The 24276-nt window shown below is 49.3% G+C and overlaps 1 protein-coding gene across 1 annotated transcript in view; it reads left to right on the top strand.

Moving 5' to 3' along the window:
* Tubgcp3 (tubulin gamma complex component 3) overlaps positions 1-18693 on the top strand; it is a 62152-nt gene extending 43459 nt beyond the window's left edge. The window contains exons 17-22 of the mRNA XM_059244348.1: positions 1399-1534; positions 8459-8547; positions 8645-8776; positions 12018-12158; positions 16812-16928; positions 17639-18693. Coding sequence (XP_059100331.1) covers positions 1399-1534; positions 8459-8547; positions 8645-8776; positions 12018-12158; positions 16812-16928; positions 17639-17797 — 774 coding nt within the window. The 3' untranslated portion in view covers positions 17798-18693. The remainder of the gene's footprint in view (positions 1-1398; positions 1535-8458; positions 8548-8644; positions 8777-12017; positions 12159-16811; positions 16929-17638) is intronic.
* The last annotated feature ends 5583 nt before the right edge of the window (positions 18694-24276 follow it).

The following is a 24276-nucleotide window of genomic DNA, read 5'->3' as shown; positions in this document are numbered from 1 at the left end:
CCTTCAGGCTACACAGAGCCTGCCATTGAGTGGTATGGGGGGATGCATAGGCGGTCCTTGTGGCATAGATGTGCGAGGTACACAGAAGAACACAAGCTAAGCTGGCCTGCAGTTATAGTTCTGTGCTAACATGTAAGGAGCATGGTTAAAGTTCCAGGTGTCTCAGGAGACTGGCATGGAGTCTAGATGGACCAGTGTGAGATGAAAAGGTAGGTTGAGCAGCACCCCAGGGTCTCCTGTAAAGGCCAGAGGACAGACATGGACAAGGCAAGGTTCTTTTGGGATCCGGGCTCCCTCAGAGCAGAGTGTGGCCTTCCTCCTGTGCTGAAGGCATATCCTGTGCAGGGTCGGGGCAGGCAGCTGTGACTGAGGGTGTGTGTATGTGCTTCCTCCGGTGGCACTTACCTGGACTAAATTCCGTGTCGTTTACTTGATGTTCAGGTGTAACTGGATAGCCTGAATGTTTATTTGTGACACTTAGCCAGCACGGGAGGGATGACAGGAGGAGGGCAGGAGGGGTCTCTGTATCAGGACCCGTCACTTGGGAAGCCACATCCAGGGCATCAAATAGAGGTGTTGGGATGGAGTCATTAATCCTGTGATCATGACCTCAGGGTCGAGATACTGCTAGGCTAGCCTCTGCTTTTGTGGCTGTTGTCACTGAAGCAAGTGACCCTCGGTGTCTCTTAGAAGTGGGGGTCACAGTCAAGTGTCCAAATTTAGACTGATGTGGGCTGGGTTTAAAGTCCTGGCGAGTTACGGCTAGAGAGTTGGCTCAGTGGTTAAGAACACTTGCTGCATTCCAGATGACCATGTTCTACTCCTAGTACCCACACAGCGGCTCACAACTGTCTGTAGCTGGAGTCCCAGGGGATCCAGTGTCCTTTTCTGGCCTCCAGGGTTACCAGGCTTGCACATGGTGTACAGATACACGTGTAGGCAAAACATAAAGCATAAAATAATTGAAAAAAAAAAAAAGCTGGGCATGGTGGTGCACACCTTTAATCTGAGCACTTGGGGGCAGAGGCAGGCGGGCCTCTTGAGTTCCGAGGCCAGACTGGTCTACATAGCGAGTTCTAGGACAGAGAAACCCTGTCTCGAACCGGATGGGGGAAGAAAAGTCCTGGTGAGCTGTCTTCCTGTCGTACCACCTCTGCCCTGTGTCTCAACTCCAGGACTGATGGGAACATAGCTGCCACTGCTGCTACTGGGAGTGTGCCTGCCTGGCCTACAGGGACCACGTGGCTGTTACGGTGTGGTTCTCCTGGAGCGTGCTGCCCTCCTTACTTGTGTACCGTCTAGGATGTGCGGGAGCCCTGTGTTTGCTGATTTCGGGAGGCTAGGCCCCCGACTAGGAGACTCTTTGCACAAGCCACGGCCTGTCTTTTGTCTCTGTAGGTGTTCACACGAGAGTGCATGGGCCACTACCTGAGAGTGTTTAACTTCCTGTGGAGGGCCAAGCGCATGGAGTACATCCTCACTGACATCCGGAAAGGACACATGTGCAATGCGAAACTCCTGAGGGACATGCCAGGTAAGGCCAGGGGAGGCCAGCGGAGCCTGCCTCCTCGGTGCCGCGCTCCAGCAGCGAACGCCAGAGTCTCAGTAACTGCGCTGGAAGGACTCACTGTCGTGCTCTGAGTTTGGTTCTGTGAAAAGGCTTATTTGGATCATTGTGTCTTGACTTCATTAGAGATTTAGAGAAAATTAAGTCACGGTGGATTTTTTCCCATGCCATGAAGATTCTTTTAAAATCACATTTGTTTTTTCACGAATGTTCATGGGTATAGTTTAACGAGTGCCTGAGACTGTGTGTGTGCACTGTGTGTGCTTGGTGACATGAGACCGGAGGAGGGTGTTGGGTCCCTGGAACTGGCATCACAGACAGTGTGGCTGCCATGTGGCTCCTGGCCCTTGAGCCCAGAGTCTCTGAAAGAACAGACTGCACTCTTAACCACTGAGCCGCCGTTCCAGCATCTAGTTTAATTTTCAAGGAAGGAAAAACCTTCCAATAGGTCCTTGTTCATTTAAAATTCACTTAGTGCCTTAATTATATTCTCTTGGAGGTGTTAATTTTTATTTTGACCACTATCCAGGATGTGGATATGTTTTATATTTTGTAATTTAGAACTATAGTTAAGACATTTAGGCATTTAGTCAAGATTTTGTTAATGTTACAACATTGAATTACTTCAATTATGAATAATTTTGAGTTCATTATATTGAAATCGATTATGAAAACATTTCATAAACCTCTAAAGAACAACTGAACTGAATCTGCCCTTTGATTAGTAAATTAATCATTATAAATAACAGCAGTTGTTTGAAGGAAGAGGTTTCCTCATCACTACTTCGGTTGTAGGCTGACTCTAGACAGCTTCCAAAGGCCCAGACGACGCAGGCAGTGGCGGCCACCCAAGCCAGGGTGACCGCAGACAAGAGTGGCCTGTACCAGGGTCTTGACACAACCAGATGGTCACTGATGCTGGTCCCTGGTTGGTGGCTGAGGAGGAATGGGATGCGGCTGCTTTCCTGTTCCTGTGATGAAGCGGACAGTGTGGCGGATGAGCATGTCCCCTCCCAGCCTTCTCTCTCACAAAGCAGCTGGCCTCTTAGTCCTCAAGGAGAAAGAACAGTGTCTGTGCAGAGCTGAGGCGAGGCTTGCGCAGTGAGGTGCGGCCCCTCCCCGCCCCTGTCCGACCCTGCCGTTGTGGTTTCTTTTGTTTAAGCTGTTGGCTTACTCACGGAGATGCACAGTGATGTTTAGACAAGTGTGGAAAAGTGTTCATTCTCGGGAGGGGTGACAGCAGAGCGCGCTGGTCGGAGGCAGTGCGGTCTGTTATGTGTAAGATACATAAGTAAATGGCTGCAGGTTGGCATAGTGGTTTAGAGTACTCTTGCTCTTGCTGAGGACCCAGGTTCAATTCCCAGCACCCACATGATGGTCACAAACACCTGTTATTCCAGTCCCAGAGGAACTGATGCCTTCTTCTGACAGCCTCCAGCCCCAGCGTGCATGTGATTCATGTGCATACATGCAGGCAAGCTGACACTCATGCAACAATAAAACAAATACTAATTTATCATCAGATAGTAGGAACAAATAAATCTAAAGAAGCGTCAGTCATAATTCCCTTTGAAATTAGTGTGTATGAAGCAGCACATTACGCCTGGACTAAAATGGTGACATAGCACTCTGCTTCTCTGACCGCCGAGTAGGACTGCTCCTGCTGGTTGGGGTCTGCAGTGAGGCCATGCCCCCACCGAGCACTGTGTCTGCCCTGGAGGCGCCCTTTCAGGTGCACAGTCACCAGTCAGTCCCAGAACCTCTCGGGAGGCATTGTGGAGACCTCCTGTCACATGTCCTTCCCTCCAGTGGAGAGCAGTCCACAGCTGAGCGAGGGAAGGGACGGCCAGTGTTCTATGATCGCATGTCTGTACCGTGGGTTGAGTCTTAAGTTTATTGGAAGGCAAAAATGGAAGCCTTGGAAAAATGAGTCACGAACAAGCTAAAATGAACCAAAGATGGAAGGCCTGTGGAGGAACCCAAGTCAGCTTCAGAAGCCCTGCACAAGGAGCCTGGAAGAAGGCATATATGACGGTTTCCCGGTCCCTGCGTTATAGGAAGCTTTGGTGACTCGATGTTGGATGGGTGCCTAGGAGTCAGCCTCCTCCTGCATCACAGCCTCACTTGCCGCTGCTACTGCTGACGTCTTCTGCTCAGTGTTCTTCTCTGCCTGCCTTGTCTCTGCAGCAGACAGTAAAGGTGGGGAGGCTGAGCCAGCCTGTTGTCTCCTGAGAGCCACAGGAGACCAAGGGTTCGCCTTCTGCATACGTTCTGTTGCTTTTCCTTTAACCACATTTTATCACGTCTGAAGTGAGCACCGTTACTCTGTCTGCACTCTTGGGGTGTGTCTGCAGCTGCTGAGCCGCAGCCATCGGGGGCTGCATTGCCTGCATGTGTGACGGCCACAGCCGTGCCGGCTGCCTTTGGGAGGGTGGCAGTGGTTCTGGACTGAGGTGTAGAAAGGCAGTTTGTATGCATTGCTCATCGTTGTAGGGAGAAGAGTGGCACTGAGGAGTGACTAGGGCTACAGTCTGATGTGCAGCACAGCCAGTCTGCTTGGCCACCATTTTCTTTGTGGTGACCTAGTTAATAATGATACATCTTACAGCAATGGTACCTTACATGTCTTCCTCTTCAAAACCTGTGTGTGCGGAAACAGCGCTCCGCCTGCCTCGACAGCGCCACTGTCTACGAGATGAAATCTGCAAAAAAGTCCTCAGAACAGCACCCAGCTCTGCCCAGCCGTGAGCCGTTGTCTTTGTGAGTGACACTTGCCTGTAATTCACACACACCGAATGAGGTTAGGAAGGGCATGAGGGCAGCTGATGTTGAACACAAGACATGAAGAAAAATGCTAGTTCCTGGAGCATCTTTAAATCCGAAGTGTTGGAAAATGAATCAGCTCAGTATTTGATGGAGCCACCTTAACAGAGCAGGGCCAGGGGAAGTGCAAGTTGGGGAGCGTAGTTTGAAGCTCAGATCAAACTGCCTTAGGGCATTTCTGTAAAAAGAAATCTTGGACTTAGGGCCTGTCCAGGAGCACCCTGCTGAGATGCCTGGGACACTGAAGATGTTTGAGTAGCCTTTAGAGGGCAGTAGACAACCAGGAATGAATCTGTCTACGTGTTGGTAAGCAGAAGGGAAGGCTGGTCGTTAAGAAGATTTGAGTGTCTGCCTGCATCTGTGTGCACACCATGCGTGTGCCTGGTGTCTTCAGAGCCGGAAGAGGGTTCGGGTCTCCGGAAATTGGCATGACTGACAGTTGTGAGCTGTTATGTGGGTACTGAGAAACTGAACCCACGTCGTCTGCAAGAACAGGAAGCGCTCTTAACCGCCAAGCCATCTCTCCAGCCCCCAATAGACATTCCTAACTTGGTGTGTAAAACTGGGCGTTAACCCAGCGGGGTACACTTGTATGTTCATTACACCTCAGTGCTGGTTGGTGTTGCTCCGAGACCATTCTTATAATTTTTACGGTTCTTCTGGGCCATCATAAAACATGCTTTAAGCATGTATTTTGTATGCATTTTCAGGGTACTGGATAGAGAGTCAGGGGATAGCAGGGACAAGTTATATTTTCAGGTATAAAGGAATATGCTGTGCTTTTAAATAAAGTCCATATTCCTCAGCCTTCCAGCAGCTGGCAGACGGTTTGGACTCCTTGGCCAGAGGGGACAGCCATGAGGGTAACAGATTTCAGTCGTGCCTGGAGGGGTTGTGTTCTCAACTTCGTTTTCCAACAGCTAGTGACCTCTGTCAGTTGTTACTATGGAAGAGTGTCTCCTTTACAAGGTGAAGTGACAGATTTTCCTAGGAAGAAAACGATGTCTGTCCTGTGTGCAAACTGAAGAAGGCGTGTGTTAACACTGGCCCGTGTGACCCTGGTCACGCAGGTCTGTGGGCATGGTTTGAGTCCTGGGATGAAAGTGAACGCAAGCAGCTTTCTAACTGGATTGCTCAGCCTGGAGGCTGTTGCAGGAGGTGCTCAAAGTGCACAGACGTGAGGTAGCATGCCCTGATACACATGGAGGTTTCAGTGTGCACTGCTGGGGTCCAGGGAGGATCTCATGGAACATTTACCATCAAGGGGGGACAGGCAGAGGCCTTTCTTTCCAGCTCGGGGTGAAACCCAGAGTCGATCTGCAGAGACTTTCCTCTGAGGTTGCAGTCATGCATAACTGAGCGCCTCTAGACAGAGGAAGGCTATGTCCTCTGCGTGGAAATCAGAAGTCCATTTGTATGGCTAGAGCGTTAGGTTAGCTAGCCCGGTTTCAGTAGAGAAAACCACACTCTGTTCTATGCTTCAGGAGAACTGGGAAGCATAGTCTCCTTATCAGATGCATGTCTACCCTCATGTGACTTTTCCCAGGGAGATGCGAACAGACGTCTGCTCACTCCAGTCAGGGAACCAAGTCAGACCACAGAAGGAATTACCCTGAAGTTGAGCTCTGCAGACCAGTGAGTTTATTGGGGTCAGGAGTATTGGGGAGGCACTACTTGATGGAACATGTGTGACTCAGAGGCAGCTGCATCACCGGAATCCCATCCTGGCTTGGGTACGGCTAACCTAAGCTGTGTCCCTGGAGCTCGCTCTGCACCCCTGTAGATGCGCAGGTGCACTCCTGTTGAAGGCTGCTAATAGTCACAGGGGAAGTGGCATGGCACCTGTTGTGTGGACACAGAGCTCTCTTCAGCTATCTGGGGCCCTGATGGGAGCAGTAAGGAATCTTTGGAGTTTTGTAAGGAAGGTGTTGTGACTTCTGGCCAGAGAAGCATAGGGGCCCTGGGGCCTGTCCCTGTGGACTCACTGGACTGAGTGCCTTTGCACAGAACCACTGTTTTTTCAGACACTGTTTTTTCTGGTGCCTGACACTCCCCGGGGAGTCTGTGTTCACCCCAGATCGGGAAGGTAGCCGCAGAATTCCACCCCAGTGTAGGTTGGCGAACCAGTGGATTTAGTGGGGTACTCAGAGGAACAAGGGCGGCTTACATGTGGCTAAGCCACGAAAGAAGAGTTTCCTTCTCCCCCAGCAGTGGTAATTGCTGGTGTATCTCGGGGGAAGGGCTGGTCAGACTCGTGCAGTTTGTCCACAAGGGGCTGTTAGTGGCTCCACCTGGGAGAGTCTGCAGTAATCACAGCTGCTCTGATTTGAAGATGTGCTGGCCATGTCTTGGCCAGAGGACGGTTTTGCAATATCCTGGTTTGGCTTCCTGACTCCCAGGCACTTGCCTGAGGGACACTGTCCCAGTACCTTCTCCCTTCGAAAATGAGGCTGAGGACACTGCCATTTCACTCTGCATAAAAAGGCTCTGCCTCCTACACAGCACTGTTTTCATTTGTGTACGTGTGTACGTGTGCGCATGTGTGTGTGTGTGTGTGTGCGTGCGCGTGCGTGCGTGTGTGCGCATGTGTGTGTGTGTGTGTGTGTGTGTGTGTGTGTGTGTGTTAAAGATAGGCCAACTCTGGGGAGTTGTACTCCACTTCTCCCATGTTGGTTCTGGGGCCTGAGCACCGGGTGTTAGAATTGTGCCAAGGCCCTTTACCCTTCTGGCTCTTGAAAAATTAAGAGTCTTTTATTATTGCCAAACATGATTTATTTAGGATTTATACCTTTTTCTTTCTCACAAAAGAAATGGTGCTGTGTCTTCACGGGGGTCACGTTGGTCACAGTGTGTCAGAAGTGCCCACCCTCCTTGAGTGCACCCTCATCAGGAGGCCCGCGAGCAGCATCCACCTCCTGCGTTTCCCTCCCCCGCTCCAGAGGCATGCTTCCCAGCCCTCCTCAGGTTCACTAGGGTCACACTTGCTGCTCCTGCCCATGTGACTGTTTGCACTCACGTGCACAGCTGTACGAACCACTGGTTTATATGTATGCACTGGCTGTGTTAACCATTCGTTGAAGAATTTGAGTTTTCTTTTAAACTTGGGGTCGTGTTTCTATCTCTCCTCTCTTGACCAAATGTGCCCACTTGGTCTCCAGCCTTTAAGGTGTGTCTTTGATGTCATGCTCTCTGGGAGGCACAGTCCTACAGAGTCCCTCACCTGTCACTTAGTATTCCTTTGTTAGGACAGATGTTATTTATTAGGACCAGCACCACAAGCTGGGTCACTTAAAACATCAACTGTTAATTGTGTCAAACATTCTAAAGGCCAAAAATCCTCAGTGAAGGTGCAGTCAGTCCTGCTCCCTCCGAAACTGGGGAGGCCTCTCCTGCGTCCTTTTGCTACCAATGCCGACAGCATTCCGCACATGCATGTCTGCTCCCTGGAGTCCCTGCCTTTTCTTCTCACGGAATTAGGGCCCACCCTGAGGCCCTCGTGTCTCAGATGACTAGGGGATGAACTAGTCCATGTGTGGTGGGTGGTCAGAAGCAGAGAAGACGTAAGGCTTCTGTTTATGCATGTGTGCCCATGACCAAGCACAGAGACCAGAAGAGGGCATCATCGAGTGTTCTTCTCTGTCACGTTGCACCTTCCTCCCTAGGCTGCCAGTCAAGCAGCCCATGTCTCTGACCCTCTAATCCTGGAGTTCCAGGCATGCACAACCGTGCTTAGCCCTTTACATGGGTACTGGGGATCTGAAATCACGTCCACGTGCTCGCAAAGCAAGTACTCCTACCACCGAGCCATCTCCCCAGCGCTGTACTTACCTGTTAATACGATTGTATCTTGTTTCATGCTGTTCCTCCTCAGGCCTCCTCTTTGATAAAGTAATAGTCTCTCCTTGATTGGGTAGCCAGGTCCTTTAGCTAAAGCACGGAAGTGGGTGGAGAACTGATGTCCTGCTCAGGGCTCTGGAATGAGGCTTGTGGCTTCATTAGGAGGCAGCTTGGGGCAGAGGTCTGTGCTGTCACCAAGCACCTCCCCTGGTGACACCCTGTCTCTTGCAGAGTTCTCTGGGGTGCTGCACCAGTGTCACATCCTGGCCTCCGAGATGGTCCACTTCATTCATCAAATGCAGTACTACATCACCTTTGAGGTAAGCCGGCTTCCGCCCCATGCTGTGTGGCTCAGCAGTGTGAGAGGTGATGCCTTCAGAAGAATAGGCCCTCCCAAGTCTCAACTCGTCCTTTCAGGTTCTTGAGTGCTCCTGGGATGAGCTTTGGAACAGAGTGCAACAGGCCCAGGACTTGGACCACATTATCGCAGCACATGAGGCGTTCCTGGACACCATCACCTCCCGCTGTCTCCTGGACAGCGACTCCAGGGTAAGGCTCACTCCTACAAACCAGGACTGAAGCTGTCTAACACAGCAGCTTGGGATCAGTGATCACTGAGAAAGGCTCATTAACCTGGTATTTGAGGGTCACTTTCTGAACAGAACTGAAGTAAAGGTGAAATGAGTGCATGCTGTCACAGCTGCCGCGGCTGTGACCGTGGTGAGCAGCAGCACACTGTTGACGGTGTATGGAGCAGGAGAATCATCATGAAAGACGTCCTTGGACACCAGAAAGGCACCTAAACATCAGAACAAGTGGTGGCATGTATCAAAGGCCCAGAGAGTGCAAAAATCCAGAGCTCTGGACATCTTCCTCTTTCTCCTTGCTGGGAATCAGTCCCAGGGCCTTGCATACTCTAGACTGAGCACCCCATCCTATGGTCATGTTGTTAGTCTAGGGATAGTGGTGTTTTAGTTAATGGTGGATGGCTGCATGAATTCGAACAGACTGTGCACATCTGAGCTTGAGCATCTCCTGGCCAGGGCTTTCTGCTGAATTCCTTTCTTGTAGAGGACCCTGTTCTGGGAAGGTGCTGAGTAGTAAGGCTCTGGAGTTCTGATTTCCTTTAAAGATCTGGCTCAAAGAAAGAACACGTTCTGAGCTTGAAGTAGGGAAACTGTGCATCTGGGTGAAGTACCAAGAGCGTTTCTCAGTGTGCACTGCTCGAGACACATTCCAGGCATGTAGAGCGTGCTTCTGCCTATACTTTACCAGGGCTTTTGTTTTGTGTTCCAGTTCTCTGCATTAGCCTACTGTGGTGGAGAAAAGTATTGGATAAACTTCATTGTTATTGTGTGACAAATAGTGATCAAAGGCACATCTATGTGGAATTTGCTTTCCAGATACTGAAATGATGGTATAGAAGTGTGTTGTAATATACTATGAACATAATTAGTAACTCATGCAATGTGCATCTGAAGTGGTCTGGGGTCCTTTTGTCCACTTTGACTAGGTCCAGTCTCTGTGAGGTTTATATTACAGTGGGTATCATATCTGTCACCTGACACCATGTTTGTTATGAAGGTGGTCTTTGGCCATTCTGTGATGTGCCATAGACGTGGAACATGTGGGCCAGAGTCAGTGTTCACACCAATGACAGGCTCTCCTTGTGACTCCAGGGTTCTTCTGTTTCCAGTGACACAATGTAAATTTGTGGGAATTAAATGATATGACTCACCATGGTAACCGACTTGTAGATGTAGCTGCTACCTTTTTTAAGCTGTTGAAGTCATGTTTTATGTTGTTTTGCATAGATTGAACAGATGTGAATGTCACCAGATGTAATGTTGGAATTGTTAAGGACTGCACCCGCATGGGCACCCTGTTAAGTGTGTTCTCTCTGGCTCTGCTAACATGGGGGCTGATCCATGAAAGGATAGGGAATGGCTGAGAGACAGGTCGAGTCACCCCAGCTCTCGCCTTTATAGACTAGCTGTTGTGGATATGAGCAGAGTCCAGAGATTCTGCTGCTGCCTGCCTGTGGGGCGGTGGTCATGGGGAGTGTTTGGGGTGGGTCCCAACCAGCTCACTGAAGGAGCCTCGCCCCAGGCTCCAGCAGGCCTGGATCTGTGCCTTCCTGGGTGTTTAATGTAACCATTGGCTGTTGTTTGTTGCTTTTAGACAGGGTCTGCTCTGTAGCTCATAATGCCTGGAACTCATGGTCCTCCTGACTCCGGAGGACTTTGTCATTGCTTGTTCCTAAAAAGAAATCTCTTGTATAAAACAGAGTAAGGCAATCTGTTGTGGACATGGTAATTTCAAGTGTGGTACTTTGATTAGGCCACTTGTGAAAAAGTCAATGATGACAATACACAGAGCTAGTTGGAAGGAGGAATGACAGGTGCAGATATGTGTGTGTCTCATCCTTTGTGCAGTGTTGAAAACCCTGAGCAGCCCACTGAGAAGGTGCAGGCTGGAGGCAGCATGGAGCATGCAGTTGCAGACCCCTGGAGCATGCAGTTGTAGACCCCTGGAACAGACCAATACCCACAGTGCACATTCCACTTAAAGGAAACATCAGTTAATGACCTCAAGGTCAATGCAGTGTTCCAAAAAGAAGGTTTTTTGTTGTTTTTCACATGACTACAATAGAGAAACCAGAGAACTACATCCTTATCAAATTTAAATGGAGCCATCTCCATCCTTAGTTTTCTAGTTTTACCGTGATAAAATTCTGACAGAGAACAGGATGAGCTTGCTTGGGCCTGTGGTCAGAGCCAGCTGTGGCTGCCTGTCAGGAATGGCATCCCCTGCTCAGGTCCTCTGGCTCTCTGCATTGCTGTGCAGTTGAAGGACCCAGGTCACATGAGTGCATTACGGGAAATGAGAACCAGGGATTGTTTATTTACAGTGTCTGTTCTTGGGTTAGCTTGTTCTCAGAGTTGCTCTGTTTGACTGGAGATTCAGTTAGCTCAGCGTCGCTAGCTCAGCTGTCGGTGACGCTGCCTGACATCTCAGCTTGGCCTAGAGATGGGCAGTAGGGATAGCGTCATTAACTGGAGTGAGTGTGGGATAGCTGCTTCTCTCCAGGCTGGCTGGAGTACGTCTTCTAAAGTGTGGTGGTTTGAATGAGGATGGCTCCTATGTTTGAATGCTTGGTCCCCAGTTAGTAGAACTGTTTGGGAAGGATTAGGAGGTGTGGCCTTGTTGGAGGAGGTGTGTCACTGGGGCTGAGCTTTGAGGTTTCAAAAGCCCAGGCCAGGCCCAGTGTCTCTCTGCCTGCTGCCTGTGGATCAGGATATAAAGCTTTCAGGTACCTCTCCAGTGCTGTATCCATTTCCCTGCCATGATTTTGGAATTAAATGTTTTTTATGTGAGTTGCCTTGGTCCTGGTGTCCCCTCACAGCAATAGAACAGTAACTAAGACACTAAGCAAGGACTAGGAGGAGCCTCTTCATCTAGACACACACAAAGCACACATGTGGTATTTAGTGTGTATACATCCTCAGTTCACACTTTGTGCAGTACATTACTTTAGAACAGTACATTCTCAAGAGTCAGAATTCAGTGCTGTGGGAATCCAACAGCCACCAGTGAGCAGCATTAACCGCTTTGGTAGGGTGGAGACCTCATTACCCAAACGCTTCCTAGTCACCATTCCTCCAACATGGTTATACTGGGGACAGTGTCTGCGGTTTAGAGGGCAAAGCACTAGTACAATATCTTTGAGTAGAAATGCCTCACTAGCACGTTGAGGTTCTGTTCATTTGAGAACGCTGTGTCTTTTCAGGTACTTTTAAATCAACTCAGAGCTGTGTTTGATCAAATTATTGAACTTCAAAATGCCCAAGATGCAATGTACAGAGCTGCTCTGGAGGAATTACAGAGACGACTGCAGTTTGAAGAGAAGAAGAAGCAGCGTGAAATCGAGGTATGGTTTCTAACTCAAGCTCTCACTGTTGCCGGCAGTCTGGGCAGCAGCAGCAGCTTCCCTGCTGAAATCGGCACACACGCTGAAGCGGGTGCAGTCCACTCCAGTCAGAGGAAGTTCTGACTGCTGTCCCATTGAGTGGTGTCCCGGTGTCCGAACTGGACACTGTCTGTACTGTTGTCTCCAGAGTCGGCCTGGCGCTCTGTTACTGACTTGAAGCTGAGGGATCAGACACCCTGACTTGCTTACTGACGCATGAGCTAGGTTTCCTTCGGACATTTTTGTGTATTTCCAGTAGCCTGAAATAAGTAAGGTCCATTAGACAAGTCAGGCCGGTGGTGGGGTTCCTGTTCTTGCTCGCCTGGACTGCTTTGTCTAGGTGCTTGTCCTGGGGTCATGAAAGGCAGGTTGTTTAGTCGGCAGTTAGGCTGGGTTACTGCCAGCCCATGTGAGGGGCCTGGCAGCCATGTCACAGGCACTGAAGTATGGTGGGGTTTGGAAGCAGGAGGATGTGTCCTTTTGGTACTCCTGGGTTATCTCCTGGCTGCAGTGGTTTGTGGGTACTTCTGAAGAGCCCTGGGATTTGCACACACATAATCTCCTGATCCATGCCAAGCAGCCTGTGTGTGACTGACAGACGCAAGATTCTGATAATAGCTCAATGGCTGGTTGTGTGCATGGAGGTGGCCTTCCCAGATGTCAGCTATCAGTGACAGGAGGGACACAGCCACGTAAGTGTGGTTATTGGGTGTGTTTCAGAGAGAGAGAGGGAGAGCCGTCACGCTGAAACTGCCCGCCAAGTTTATTTAAATCCAGAAGGTAAAATAATTTTGCAACAGTCGTGTAGATGTGGGTCCACTGGATCTGTGAGAGATGGAGCTGGCCCCTGGAAGGGTTTCAGCGCTTGAGTGCCTTGCTGCGGGGGTTGGCTTCCGATTCTGTCATGCTTCTGTTAGGTGGAGCGGTCCCAGAGGTCCTTCCTTCTGCAATTCATGGCTCCTCTCTACTCTCTTCCCACTTTTCCTCTCAAAACGTCTTCTGTTATTATGATATTTCCAATTCAAATTTAGGATTGAAGGGCTTTTACTTCCTTTAGTTTTACAAACTACATTTTATACATTGACACTCTTGGTTCTGGCATTAGCATACTTACTTCCTGCTGCCTGTGACACCCACACTTCTGTACACACCCCTGTGCTCAGTAGGATTCTGGGACCAGTACCAGCCACAGTAATTGAAAAATACCGTGACTAGTGTTACTTCCCGAGGATCTGTCTCCCTAGGTGATGCATGCAGAGTCATGTTGTCCTGTCCCGGGAAGTGGGTTCATAATGTTAACCTCTCATCTCAGTGCACATTAACTGGCTTCATTTCTGCTGTTCTCTGTGTAGCAGAACGTGGATGTGAAACTACAAAATTTTTACTAATTGATGTACCAAATGGAAAATACATACAGAACATTTGAGATCATTCTAAGAATACAGAACTCTTTGTATTGGTCTAATAAAATTACTGTAACTCACTTTTGCAAAATAAAGGAAAAAATTAATTAATCCCCAGGAAGATCTGACTAAAGCTCTGGGTGGCAGATCTGCCCATTGGTGAAATGCTGAGAGCGTCTTAGGTGAGAGTGAGACTGGGAACTGCGGGGTTCGCACACTGCACCGACGGTCACCCAGTGTGAGCATGGCAGGGAAATAGGCTCTTCTGCAGAAGTGCTGGGCATGAAATCCAAGATGACCCTGCGGTGAGTTATTGGCATCAATAAGTGTGTTTTTCCAGCTATTTAGAAATCAGAGTTAACATGCAGCAGTCAGTTTTCTTTCTATCAGTGGCAATTGTGATGGACGTTTAAAAGAAATGCCACTAAAAAGAATTATGATCTGCACATTTCCATAAGGAACTCCACAACTTGACTTCCTTGAAGTTTCGGTATCCATCAAGGCTGCTGGAACCAGTCCCCTGGGGATCCTGATGTTCTTCCGATTGTAACAAACCATCCTGACGAAAGCAACTTAGGGGAGAAAGGGTTTGTTTCTGCCCACAGTTCCCGGTTCATGGTGGAGGAAGCTTGAGGGAGCTGTATCAGCCATCAGGAACAGAGAGCCAAGAATGCATGTGATCAGCCAGGGCCCAGCAAATGACAGTTGAGGTGGGTCCTCCCACCTCAGTTAACAGTTTAGAAAATCCCTCCCAGGCTTGTCTCTAGGCCAGCCTAATCTGGGCAAGTCTTCATTGACACTCTTCCCAGGTGATTATACATTTTATCAATTTGATAACTAAAATTAATCATTACAACTCCCTGCTTGTCTGCCTGACACACAAATACATTACTTTAAGCCACACCCCTCTGTCTTAGTTAGGGTTTCTGTTGCTGTGGTGATACATCATGACAAAAAGCAAGTTGAGGAGGAAAGGGTTTATTTGGCTTACTCTTACACATTGTAGTCTATCACTGAATGAAGACAGGATAGGGACTCAAACAGGGCAGGAACCTGGAGGCAGGAGCTGATACAGAGGCCATGGAGGAACACTGCTCACTGGCTTGCTCATCATGGCTTCTTCAGCCTGCTTTATTATAGAAGCTAGGACCACCAGCCCAGGGATGGCACCACCCACCATGGGCTGGACCCTCCCCCATCAATTGCTAACTAAGAAAATGAACCATAGGTTTGATTACAGCACAATCTCATGGAGGCATTTTCTCTGTTGAGGTTCCCTTCTCTCAGATTACTACAGCTTGCGCCAAGTTAGTATAAAACTAGCTAGCACATCTTCTGTCCCTCGTCCCCCAAGTGTCATGTTACTCTCCTAATGTAGAATACAATCCAATTTTAAAAGTTTCCAGTCTTAAAAAATTCCATTGTTTTAGAAGTTCAAAGACTCTGAACTATGAACTCCTATAAGATCAAAAGAACTTGAATACTCCAACATAAAACGGCATGGAATAAACATTCCAGGTTCAAAATGAAACTATCAAGATCATGGAAAGGAATAATCAAACTAAAACCTCAACTCCAACAGGGCTAATACCAAATCCTGCAGTTCCATGTCTAGCTTCTGGGGCTCATGATGAAATCGGCTGGGCTCCAAAGGGTTCAGGCAGCCTCATTCCCTCAGCCCTTCCACTGTGGCACACACAGCTTCCCTCTCAGGCTTAGGCCAGATCCACTTCATGCCTGTGGCTCTTCCTCGAACATGTCCGGTGATCCTGGCATCCCCAACACTCTGAGGTCTCTACCACAGCTTCACACAGTGGTCCCTGCGGGCTTGCATCTCTATGGAGACCTCAACCCTGCTACACAGTGCCTGACCTCAGCTGCGCTCCATCATCCCTTCCTTCTTGTGTCTATTATACCTTTAAAACCAATACCACATAGCCACAGCCACCTTCTGGAGATGTAGACCACGAACCACAGCTGTATCAGCTTCTGTGTGCTGACCGAGGACACACTTTTCCCTGGGTCCCAATGCAGACACCAGGTTTCTCTTTCATGGTGTGGAGCTCTGTAACAGCCACAGCTGCTCTGTTGTCTGCCCTTCATTGTCAAAAACTTGAAGCTTGTCCACACACCTTTCTAACAAATAGTTCATCATCTTTAAGTTCAACTTGGCTCAAAATCTCTGGACACTGGCAAAATGAAGCCAGATTCTTGCTAAAACATTCCAGGAGTGTGCCTGGTTCAGTTACTGACCGTTCTTGTTCTTGGAGGTCTCAGGAGCGAGGCCTGGGTGGCTGGAGATAAGGGTAAATAAGCTGTTGACTGGTCTAGTGGCTAATAAGAGGTGAGAGCACACATGTGAAAAACTGAGAAGGAAATGGACCGTTTATTTCCTTAGGTGTATGCAAGTAGATTGCTATCTGTAAATGAAGCTAATGGTCTGCAGACACCCAAATGGCCTGCAGAAGATGTGCTAAAGGGGCAGTAGGCTGTCGAAAGTACCGTTAGCTCTGCTGGAAAGGCTCCACCCTGCCTAGCCACAGTTCCAAGTTACGGCAGGGCCATTGCCAGACTGTGTGAAGCACCTAAGGCTGATAGGACTCAGAAAGAACAAGCCCAGATTTTGAGTACCAATGGGCAAATCACAAACAATGTAAATGAGCAGCCCTAGCAAAATGAACAATTTCTCCAGACCAAGGTGTGTGCCGGGAATGCAAAGGTTCAGATCAGAAAATCTAGTTGATGGAAGAGAACCAGGTAACTCCCGTACAGGCTGGCTGGACACATGTTCAGTGAAGTCTACCATTTGCTGGGGGGAGGGATGAAACGGTCTCACTGTGTACAACCCAGTCTGGCCTCCACCTTAACCATTCTCTTGCCTCAGATGGGATTACAGGTGTGGGCTACCAGGCATGCTTGGCTGAAAATGACGTTTTAAAATGAGAATAGATGAATGTGTCCAAGGGAGATTGCCAGGGGAGTCCCGCTGAAGTTAGGAGTGCCAGCACTCAGCTGACTAGTTCCCTTAATGCCCACTGTCTGAATGAGGAACGTGGAGGGAAACAGGGCTGTCTGTACCACAGCACACAAAGCCACAAGAAGACGGGTTAGTGGGAGTGGGTCACAGGGATGTCTGAGCATATGATGCTGTTAGCGGGACGACATGCAAGGAGGCATCCAGCAGTTGAACTTGCTGCTTCTAATTGTCCAGGGCCAGTGGGGGGTGACAGCGGCAGAGGAAGAGGAGGAGAACCGGAGGATCCGAGAATTCCAGGACTCCATACCAAAAATGTGTTCACAGTTGCGAATATTGACACACTTCTACCAGGTGCGTACAGTACAAGCCACGGTGCCTTCTTCCGTGACTGGCTTGCTTTCAGAGGTTAGAGATGTGGCTCATCCTTGTCACATGAGCAGCATCCAGGATGGAGTGTCTCGGGAGCTGGTGGTCCCCCTGAGGATTCATCCTCGCTGGGCCCTCCTCAGGCAGCTGTATAGCTAGGATGAGAGCCTCGATGGGAGATTGGCACTGGGGACCTGTGACTTCTCATGCTCCTCAGAGAGACTGCACTGAGCCTTGGGTGGTGCAGGCCAAGTGTGGCCTTATTGAGAGATCGAAACCATGAATAGTCACAATGACTTTGTTAAATCAACATCTGACAGAGCTTGTGTCCTACATGAAGGCTGCTTTCACAGTGGTGTGGAGCCCAGTAATGGTTTTGAGCTAGGATCTGTTCCCCCTGTAGAGTGATGACTGAGCATGCATTTGTGAGCCAGTGAGATGTGAGAGAGAGGAGGGGGACCCTGAGCTCTGTGCTCATCACAGAGTGAGATGCTTTAGCATCCATGACTCTGTTTATTCCTGTAGCGTGAGTGCAGAGGGATGTCAGCAGGGCAGTTGTCCCTACACGGAATGTATGCATTGCCTGTCTAACTGTACAGGCTGAGTGAGTTCCTGCTGGAGGCTCATGGGTACAGTGCGCTGGGAGGGCTGCGCGTGGACAGGGTTCCGACTGACTCTGCTGTGTTTCATCCTAGGGTGTTGTCCAGCAGTTTCTGGTGTTGCTGACCACCAGCTCTGATGAAAGTCTCCGCTTCCTCAGCTTCAGGTTGGACTTCAATGAACATTACAAAGCCAGAGAACCCAGGCTCCGGGTTTCACTGGGCAGTAGGGGACGGCGCAGTTCCCACACGTGAGGCTTCGTGGGGTTATTAGATGCCCGCTCAAGCCAGACCCTCCAGGCAGCAGGGAGCTGCAGGTGCCCCCTGTCTGCACACAGGCCACAGTGTTTCAGCACTCCGTCTGCTGGAAGAAGTCTCATTACCCACTGGACTTGAGTGTAATGTCACCGAGTTCAGCAGGCTGCTCACCTACAATGTAGTCTTCGTAGTTGAGAGATGCTGTGATGTGTTGGAGCATCTTATTTCCACCATGTAATTTATATTTGTCACCTTAAACAACAACAGCAACAGTTTCTTGCCACAAAAAAACTAGGGCAGTGGTGTGTTCCTAAACTAAGAGTAATGTCATGCTATTTTCTACCATCGTCTGTAGAGACAATTTTTGTTACCATGGTCACACTAAGTTGAAACATGTCTCTAGGAAAAGGAAATATGTAAATGTTTTACTTTGGTTTTAGTGTTTAAGACACTAGCCTGCGTGAGGACATCGACACCCAAGCGTCGCCTTCACACACTTGTTCTTACTTTCTCTTCCAAAGTTTACATTTTGATATTTAGTTTGCTATGTCAAATAACTTGTAAAACAGTACAGAAGAACAGGAGCCATGTGGAGAGGGGTGTCCTGGGCTAGCACAGCCCAGCTGTGCAGACCACCAGCTGAGCACTGGGTACGAGTGAAGAAAGGCGGAAGTGTTTTATTTTCAAAATTCTGATAAGTGTTGGAAAGAAACCAGCTTGGATATTGGCGGGTTCCCTTCTTGCCTATTTTTTCATTGTGAATATTTATATACTACTGACCAGATGATGGAGGGAACTGTTTTTTTGTAAAAATGTCCTATCCAGTCACATAATTATGCCTTTTTTATGTTGCATAAGTGAGAACTTAGAGAATTAAAGACCATTATCTTTCAGATGTTTTGCCTGTTTCTTGAGTAGTCTGGGAAAACTGTCCGCTTCCTGGGTCTGTGAGTTGGAACTGGTGGAATTTGGTTGACTGTGTTCCGGTACATGTGCAGTTTAATTTGTGAAACTCATATACCAACCACTTGGAGTGCAGAACTTGAGGGAGAGGAAGCAAGCGTTGCTGTGCACTGGACCCTTCCACCAGCCGACCGCACAACCTGCCCTCTTTAAAGTTCCGGGGCACTAGAGTCCTGGCGTCACAGGAGTGAATTCACGGTGAAGGCCGGGAGTTCTTAGGACATAGCTTTAACATAATCTTACCTTAAAAGTTTACAGATGCAAAGCTGGGTGTAGAGGTGCATGCCTGTGACCTCTACCTGGGTGGCCGGGCCAGGAGGACCAAGAGTTCAAGGTCATCCTTTGCTACACAGGGATTCATAAGCCCCCTCGCCCCAAAAAAAATGTCATAAAATCAGAACTTTGAAAAAGTTTCCACATTGCAAGACATTGAAGCAGTTCTGGTGTATGCTCTATTCCCAAGAAAGAGTTCCAGTGTCATTTGATCATGGGCACTGCTTTTGTCTTGTCTGGTCCCAGTTCCCCCAGGGTTAATCCTCTGGAGGAGCCCCACATCCTGCTCTTGAGTGGCTCCTTTCTCAGGGGCAACTGAGTAGGAAGAGGCTGCCTGGCCTGGGCCTCACTGTGCCCTGCCAGGCTTTCCCGTGACTGCTGCCCCCTGAGAGCTGAGAGGGGGGTCCATTTTCCTTGGGACACAAACACAGCTGCCAGTGCCCTCATGGTGGCATGGCAGGGAGATAGCTGTGCATCAGGCATAAGGAAAAGAATCTGCCAATCTTACGTATGGCAGATGGCACTGTGAGTAAGCCCCTGGGCAGATACTCTGAAAAACATGAAAACACTGTACCCGCCTCTCCTGGGTAGATGCTGCAAATGATGTTTTGACAGTGAATGAGGAGATAAACACCTCTCAAAAGACGTGCATCTGTGAGAAAACATTTTAAAAATGGATTTTCAGAAATGTTATAAAATTTTATGATTTCGTTGGTAAGGATGATGTGTGTTTCTGCTTTTCTTTGTCTAAAACACTTAAGAAGTACCACAATGTGGTTTTAAAACTCATTCAAAATGTTCAAGGCAGTGAGTCTTGGTAGCTACCCCTACTTATCAAAATTTACAGTTCAGCACATTTACTCCAGAGCGTAGGTATTTACTGGTCCGACTTCAACACAAGCCCGGCAGGGCTGGCGGGGTGGCTGGACACCTGACACAGTTTGGAGTACAGCGGTGAGGTGTGTCTCTGTCCTTCCTTCTGTCCGGCAGTCCTTCTGGGGACCGTTGTTTTCAGGTATCACAGTCATAGGAGCCAAGTAGAACAACTCACTGACTGAAGTATGACTTCCCATCATGCAATGCGGCGTTAAGCCAAGTGCGGCAGAAGCAGGAAAGCCTCTTCAGGCTCAGCTCTTGCTGACGTCACTGTACACATCTTCCTGTAAGGAAGAAACAGTGGCTGCTAACATGATTTCAAATCTTATCCTCGGCCTCTGGAAGTTTGTTTTAGCTCAGTAGCGTGGGTAACATTCAGACAATTCTCTTTGCTCCCCTCCTCTCCCCTCCTCTCCCCTCCCCTCCCCTCCTCTCCCCTCCCCTGGGTAACATTCAGACAGTTCTCTTTGCAACCCATCCCCACGCTCACACCTTGAACTCACTGCCACACTTTCTGCCTGGGCCTCCCCATGCTGGGATTGTAGGTGAGAGCCAGCCCTGGCTTCACATTTTTAAAATCAGTTTCAGGGTTGGGATCCTCAGAAGATGGTATTCTGTGTCCCACAGGAGCGGCATGGCTTGGCATGGCTCGGCATGGCTCGGGCAGGGGATAGCCAGAAGCATGTGGTACCCTCCCTATGCTGTGCAGCCTGAGCAGAGCTGTCCCGAGGAGCCCTTTCTTGGCATCATCCAGATGCTCCTTGAGGGACAGATGGGGTGATGACTGCCAGGGAGCTGAGGGACATTTGGGTGGTGGTACCCATTGTGTGTCCCTCCAGAAGAGAGCATCCAAACCTATGCAGGATGCCCGTGCAATCGGCCTTTGTTCCAACCCTGGGATCGTCCAAGGATGCTATGTGGGAACCCCGGTGTTCTTAGGAGGCAGTATTGATCCACTTGCCCTGTGGGGATAATTCATCGAGATTTTGCTAAGTTCGAGCAGTCAGACCATGACTGCTCTTGCCAGCAGCCCCTGCAGAGCCTGTGTTGACCAAGGATTGGGCCAGGCCCTGGGGCCAGGTGTGTAGATATTCCTTCCCCGGCAAGGTGTTACTCCTCCTCGGTTTTATATTATCTATTGGATTGGTAATGTTTTAGATACATTAAATATTACAGTCTCCTACCTTTTGTTTCTTTTCGCATTTTAAATGATGGCTGCTGGATAGCGCAGGCAACATGGCCGCCGTCTGCGGCTTGTGCCACCCTGGCTTTGCACAGCGACCACTGACCTCACTGTGGCTTGTGTGCCACAGGCAGAGTGGACAGACAAGGACCATTTTGGAAGCAACACACTCCTTTTGTTTTCCTAGCTTCTCTGTTTCTACCTTCTTGGCAAAGTTCAGGGTGTGGGAGAAGCCTCAGGCCAGACTCTGGGAGAGGCCTGCCATCTGCCTCCCCAATCTCCACCTCCTTGGTCAGCAGGACCCTGCATTTACTTGGGGCCTAAGGAGTTCATGTAAGACCCTGCAGGAGAGTGCTAGGTAGAACATCTGCACACATCTGTAATACCCTCCACTAGCTTTGATCTGCTCAGTACCCTCCCCACTAGACAGTGAGGAGATGTTCCGTCTCATAGTGTGTAGGCTTGGCATTGGGAGACGCTTAGCAGATATCTCCTGAGCCTGATAGCACTTCTTAACAGAACCTGGGCTGAGCTGATGAGACCAGTGGGCCTACACTGAGGATGCGGTTTGGGGAACGCTGTTGAGCTTGGCGGCCTCTGCGTCTCATGTGGAGTTGAGAGCATCCAGGAATGTGTTGTGGAGAGCATCCACCACCTCAAACCCTTGTTTTCTCATCTGCGACACTAGACCTCGGGTGGCTGGTCCTTTCAGCTGAAGCACTCGGAGTGGATGTCTGGGCAGGCAGGCTTTGAGATCGCATTTGGTTGAACTTGTTTTCACTGGGGGCAGCAGGAGAGTGTCCACACAGATGAGACTGTCACCTCTCCACTTGTTTTAATGTGTCCCCTCAGTGTCTTAACTTGAATGCACTTGGTATGGTGGTGTTTTGCGCCCATGTGCCCAGTCCCATACATGTGGTGCATGTATCCATCCTTTCCAGGCAGGGCTGGACAGTCACAGGAGCTGGTGGACCTGGTGTGCAGGAGAACCTCTTTGTGCTTCCGTCCACCCTGTGTTGGTGTGATCAGACAAGAGGAAGGGCTGCAGGTGAGCCCCGCAGCAGAGCAGGGCTCAGAGAAGTCGTAGGTGGTGTCCCTGAGGCAGGGGTGTGGAGGGCGGTGATGGCCTTTGGGTTCTGTGTGGTGAACATAGAACATGGGGAACACAGAGATGATCTACCCACTGGGCAAGCCAGGCCGTGCCAGGGGGCTTTCTTTGCTGGAGATGAAATTGGGATATGCTGACCTGGGGGAACATTTGGAAGTGGTGTACAATACAGAAAGGCGGGGGGCAGAGTGCAATGGCGGAGAAGCAGGTGACTCCAGGCTGAGATGGAGCCATTCACTTCCTAGCCTGGGGTCTGGGCTTCAAGTAGGGATCCGAGTTACCACAGCCTGGGTTCTGTCCTGTGGCGACCTGCTTTGTATGTTTGGTACAAATGTGAGTATGGACAGCATGCAGGTTAACTTTAGACAGTGGACTGTCCCCAAGGGAGCGTTTCTTCCCTGTCTGGCCTCACCCCTGGCTATGGAGTCATGACAAACAGTGTGGTACCAGCCCAGAACAGCCGCAGATCCATGGGATGGAATAGAAGACGTGATGGAATAGAAGACGTGATGGAATAGAAGACGTGATGGAATAGAAGACGTGATGGAATAGAAGATGTGATGGAATAGAAGACGTGATGGAATAGAAGATGTGATGGAATAGAAGACGTGATGGAATAGAAGACGTGATGGAATAGAAGACGTGATGGAATAGAAGACGTGATGGAATAGAAGATGTGATGGAATAGAAGATGTGATGGAATAGAAGACGCAGACTCGCCCACGCAGCTGTAGCCACCTGAGTTTTGGCAGCGGCCAAAACAATATACATTGGCAAAAAGGGCATCTTCAACATGTAACGCTGGCAAAACCGGATGTGACAGTCAATTCCGGGTGAAATAAAGACTGTAATGTAACACCTGAACTCTAAAACTGCCAGAGGAAAAAGAAAACTCTTTAAGATCTCAGCACCGGCACTTTCCGAACAGGACTCTAGTCACTCAAGAAATCCCTCCATGGCGGAGTTGCATGGAATTAGAAGGTTCTGGCACAGCACAGGAAACAAGTGAAGAGCAGCACCTTCAAAACAGGAGATTTCTGCTAGCTATACGTCTACAGAGGACCGACATCCAACATATGCTAAGAACTCAAAACGACAGCAAAAACAGCTCAATAAGAAATAGGCTAAGGAAGTGCTCTCATAAGGAGATACATAAACGCTCAACCGACATGAGAGACGCTCAGCCTCACTAGCTGTCAGAGAATAAAGGCAGAAGGATGGTGAGGCCCCTGTCTGTCTCACGGGTCAGAAGGGCAGCCATTAGGAAAACAGCAAATGCTGATAGAGATGTGGAGATGTGGACAAAGGGAACCATCCACTGTTCCAGCTACTCTGGACATCATGGTAGAGCCTCCTCAAGATGCCAAAAGAAGACCCACCATATGACCCAGATAGGCCACTCCAGGTCTGCACATCCCAGAGACACCTTCACAGTAGCGAAGCGATGGAACCAACACAGGGGCCGTGGGGGACACAGACACGGTGGAACTTGGCCATGAAGAGTTAAGTTATGCTGTTTGTAGGAAAGTGAATGCAACAGAAGATAATCACATTGAACGAATTAAGCCTGTCTCAGGACAAATACATAATGTGGTTTGGTTTTGTTTCTCTCTGGACTTTAAAGACACATAAAATCAGAGGTTTATAGATAGCATGAGAGCAGAAGACAGAATGTCCAGGGGACGAAGGGACTGATGGAGGACAAGAAAGAGGGTATAGGTCCATAAAAGGGAATGTGTTCATGTATACACTTGAATGAAAATCGCCTATGTCACCGACTGTCATTGTCTAATCTTTAGAAATAAAGCTTAGGTAGCAGTTTAGTGCCCACTGCTGCTATGGAGCCCCCACACTCGGGGTGGAAGCAAGTCTAGCTGGCTTCATGGGATATCCAGCTGGGGATGCCCCTGCTGAAGCCCTGCCCGTGACACCCTGGCAGTCAGCATCAGGGCAGCTCCACCCCACCGTTCATCTCCCACCCTCACTGCAGTGGCTCAAAGGGGCCCTCGGTGTAGTCTGCACACACGTGAGAGTCCAGGCATCTCCAAGAGAGCAAGGCTCCTGCCCTGCAAG

Source organism: Peromyscus eremicus, chromosome 17 (genome assembly GCF_949786415.1).
Source record: "Peromyscus eremicus chromosome 17, PerEre_H2_v1, whole genome shotgun sequence".
Classification (NCBI taxonomy): Eukaryota; Metazoa; Chordata; class Mammalia; order Rodentia; family Cricetidae; genus Peromyscus; species Peromyscus eremicus.
Note: the sequence above shows the minus strand (reverse complement) of the source record. Positions and strands in the feature narration are given on the sequence as shown.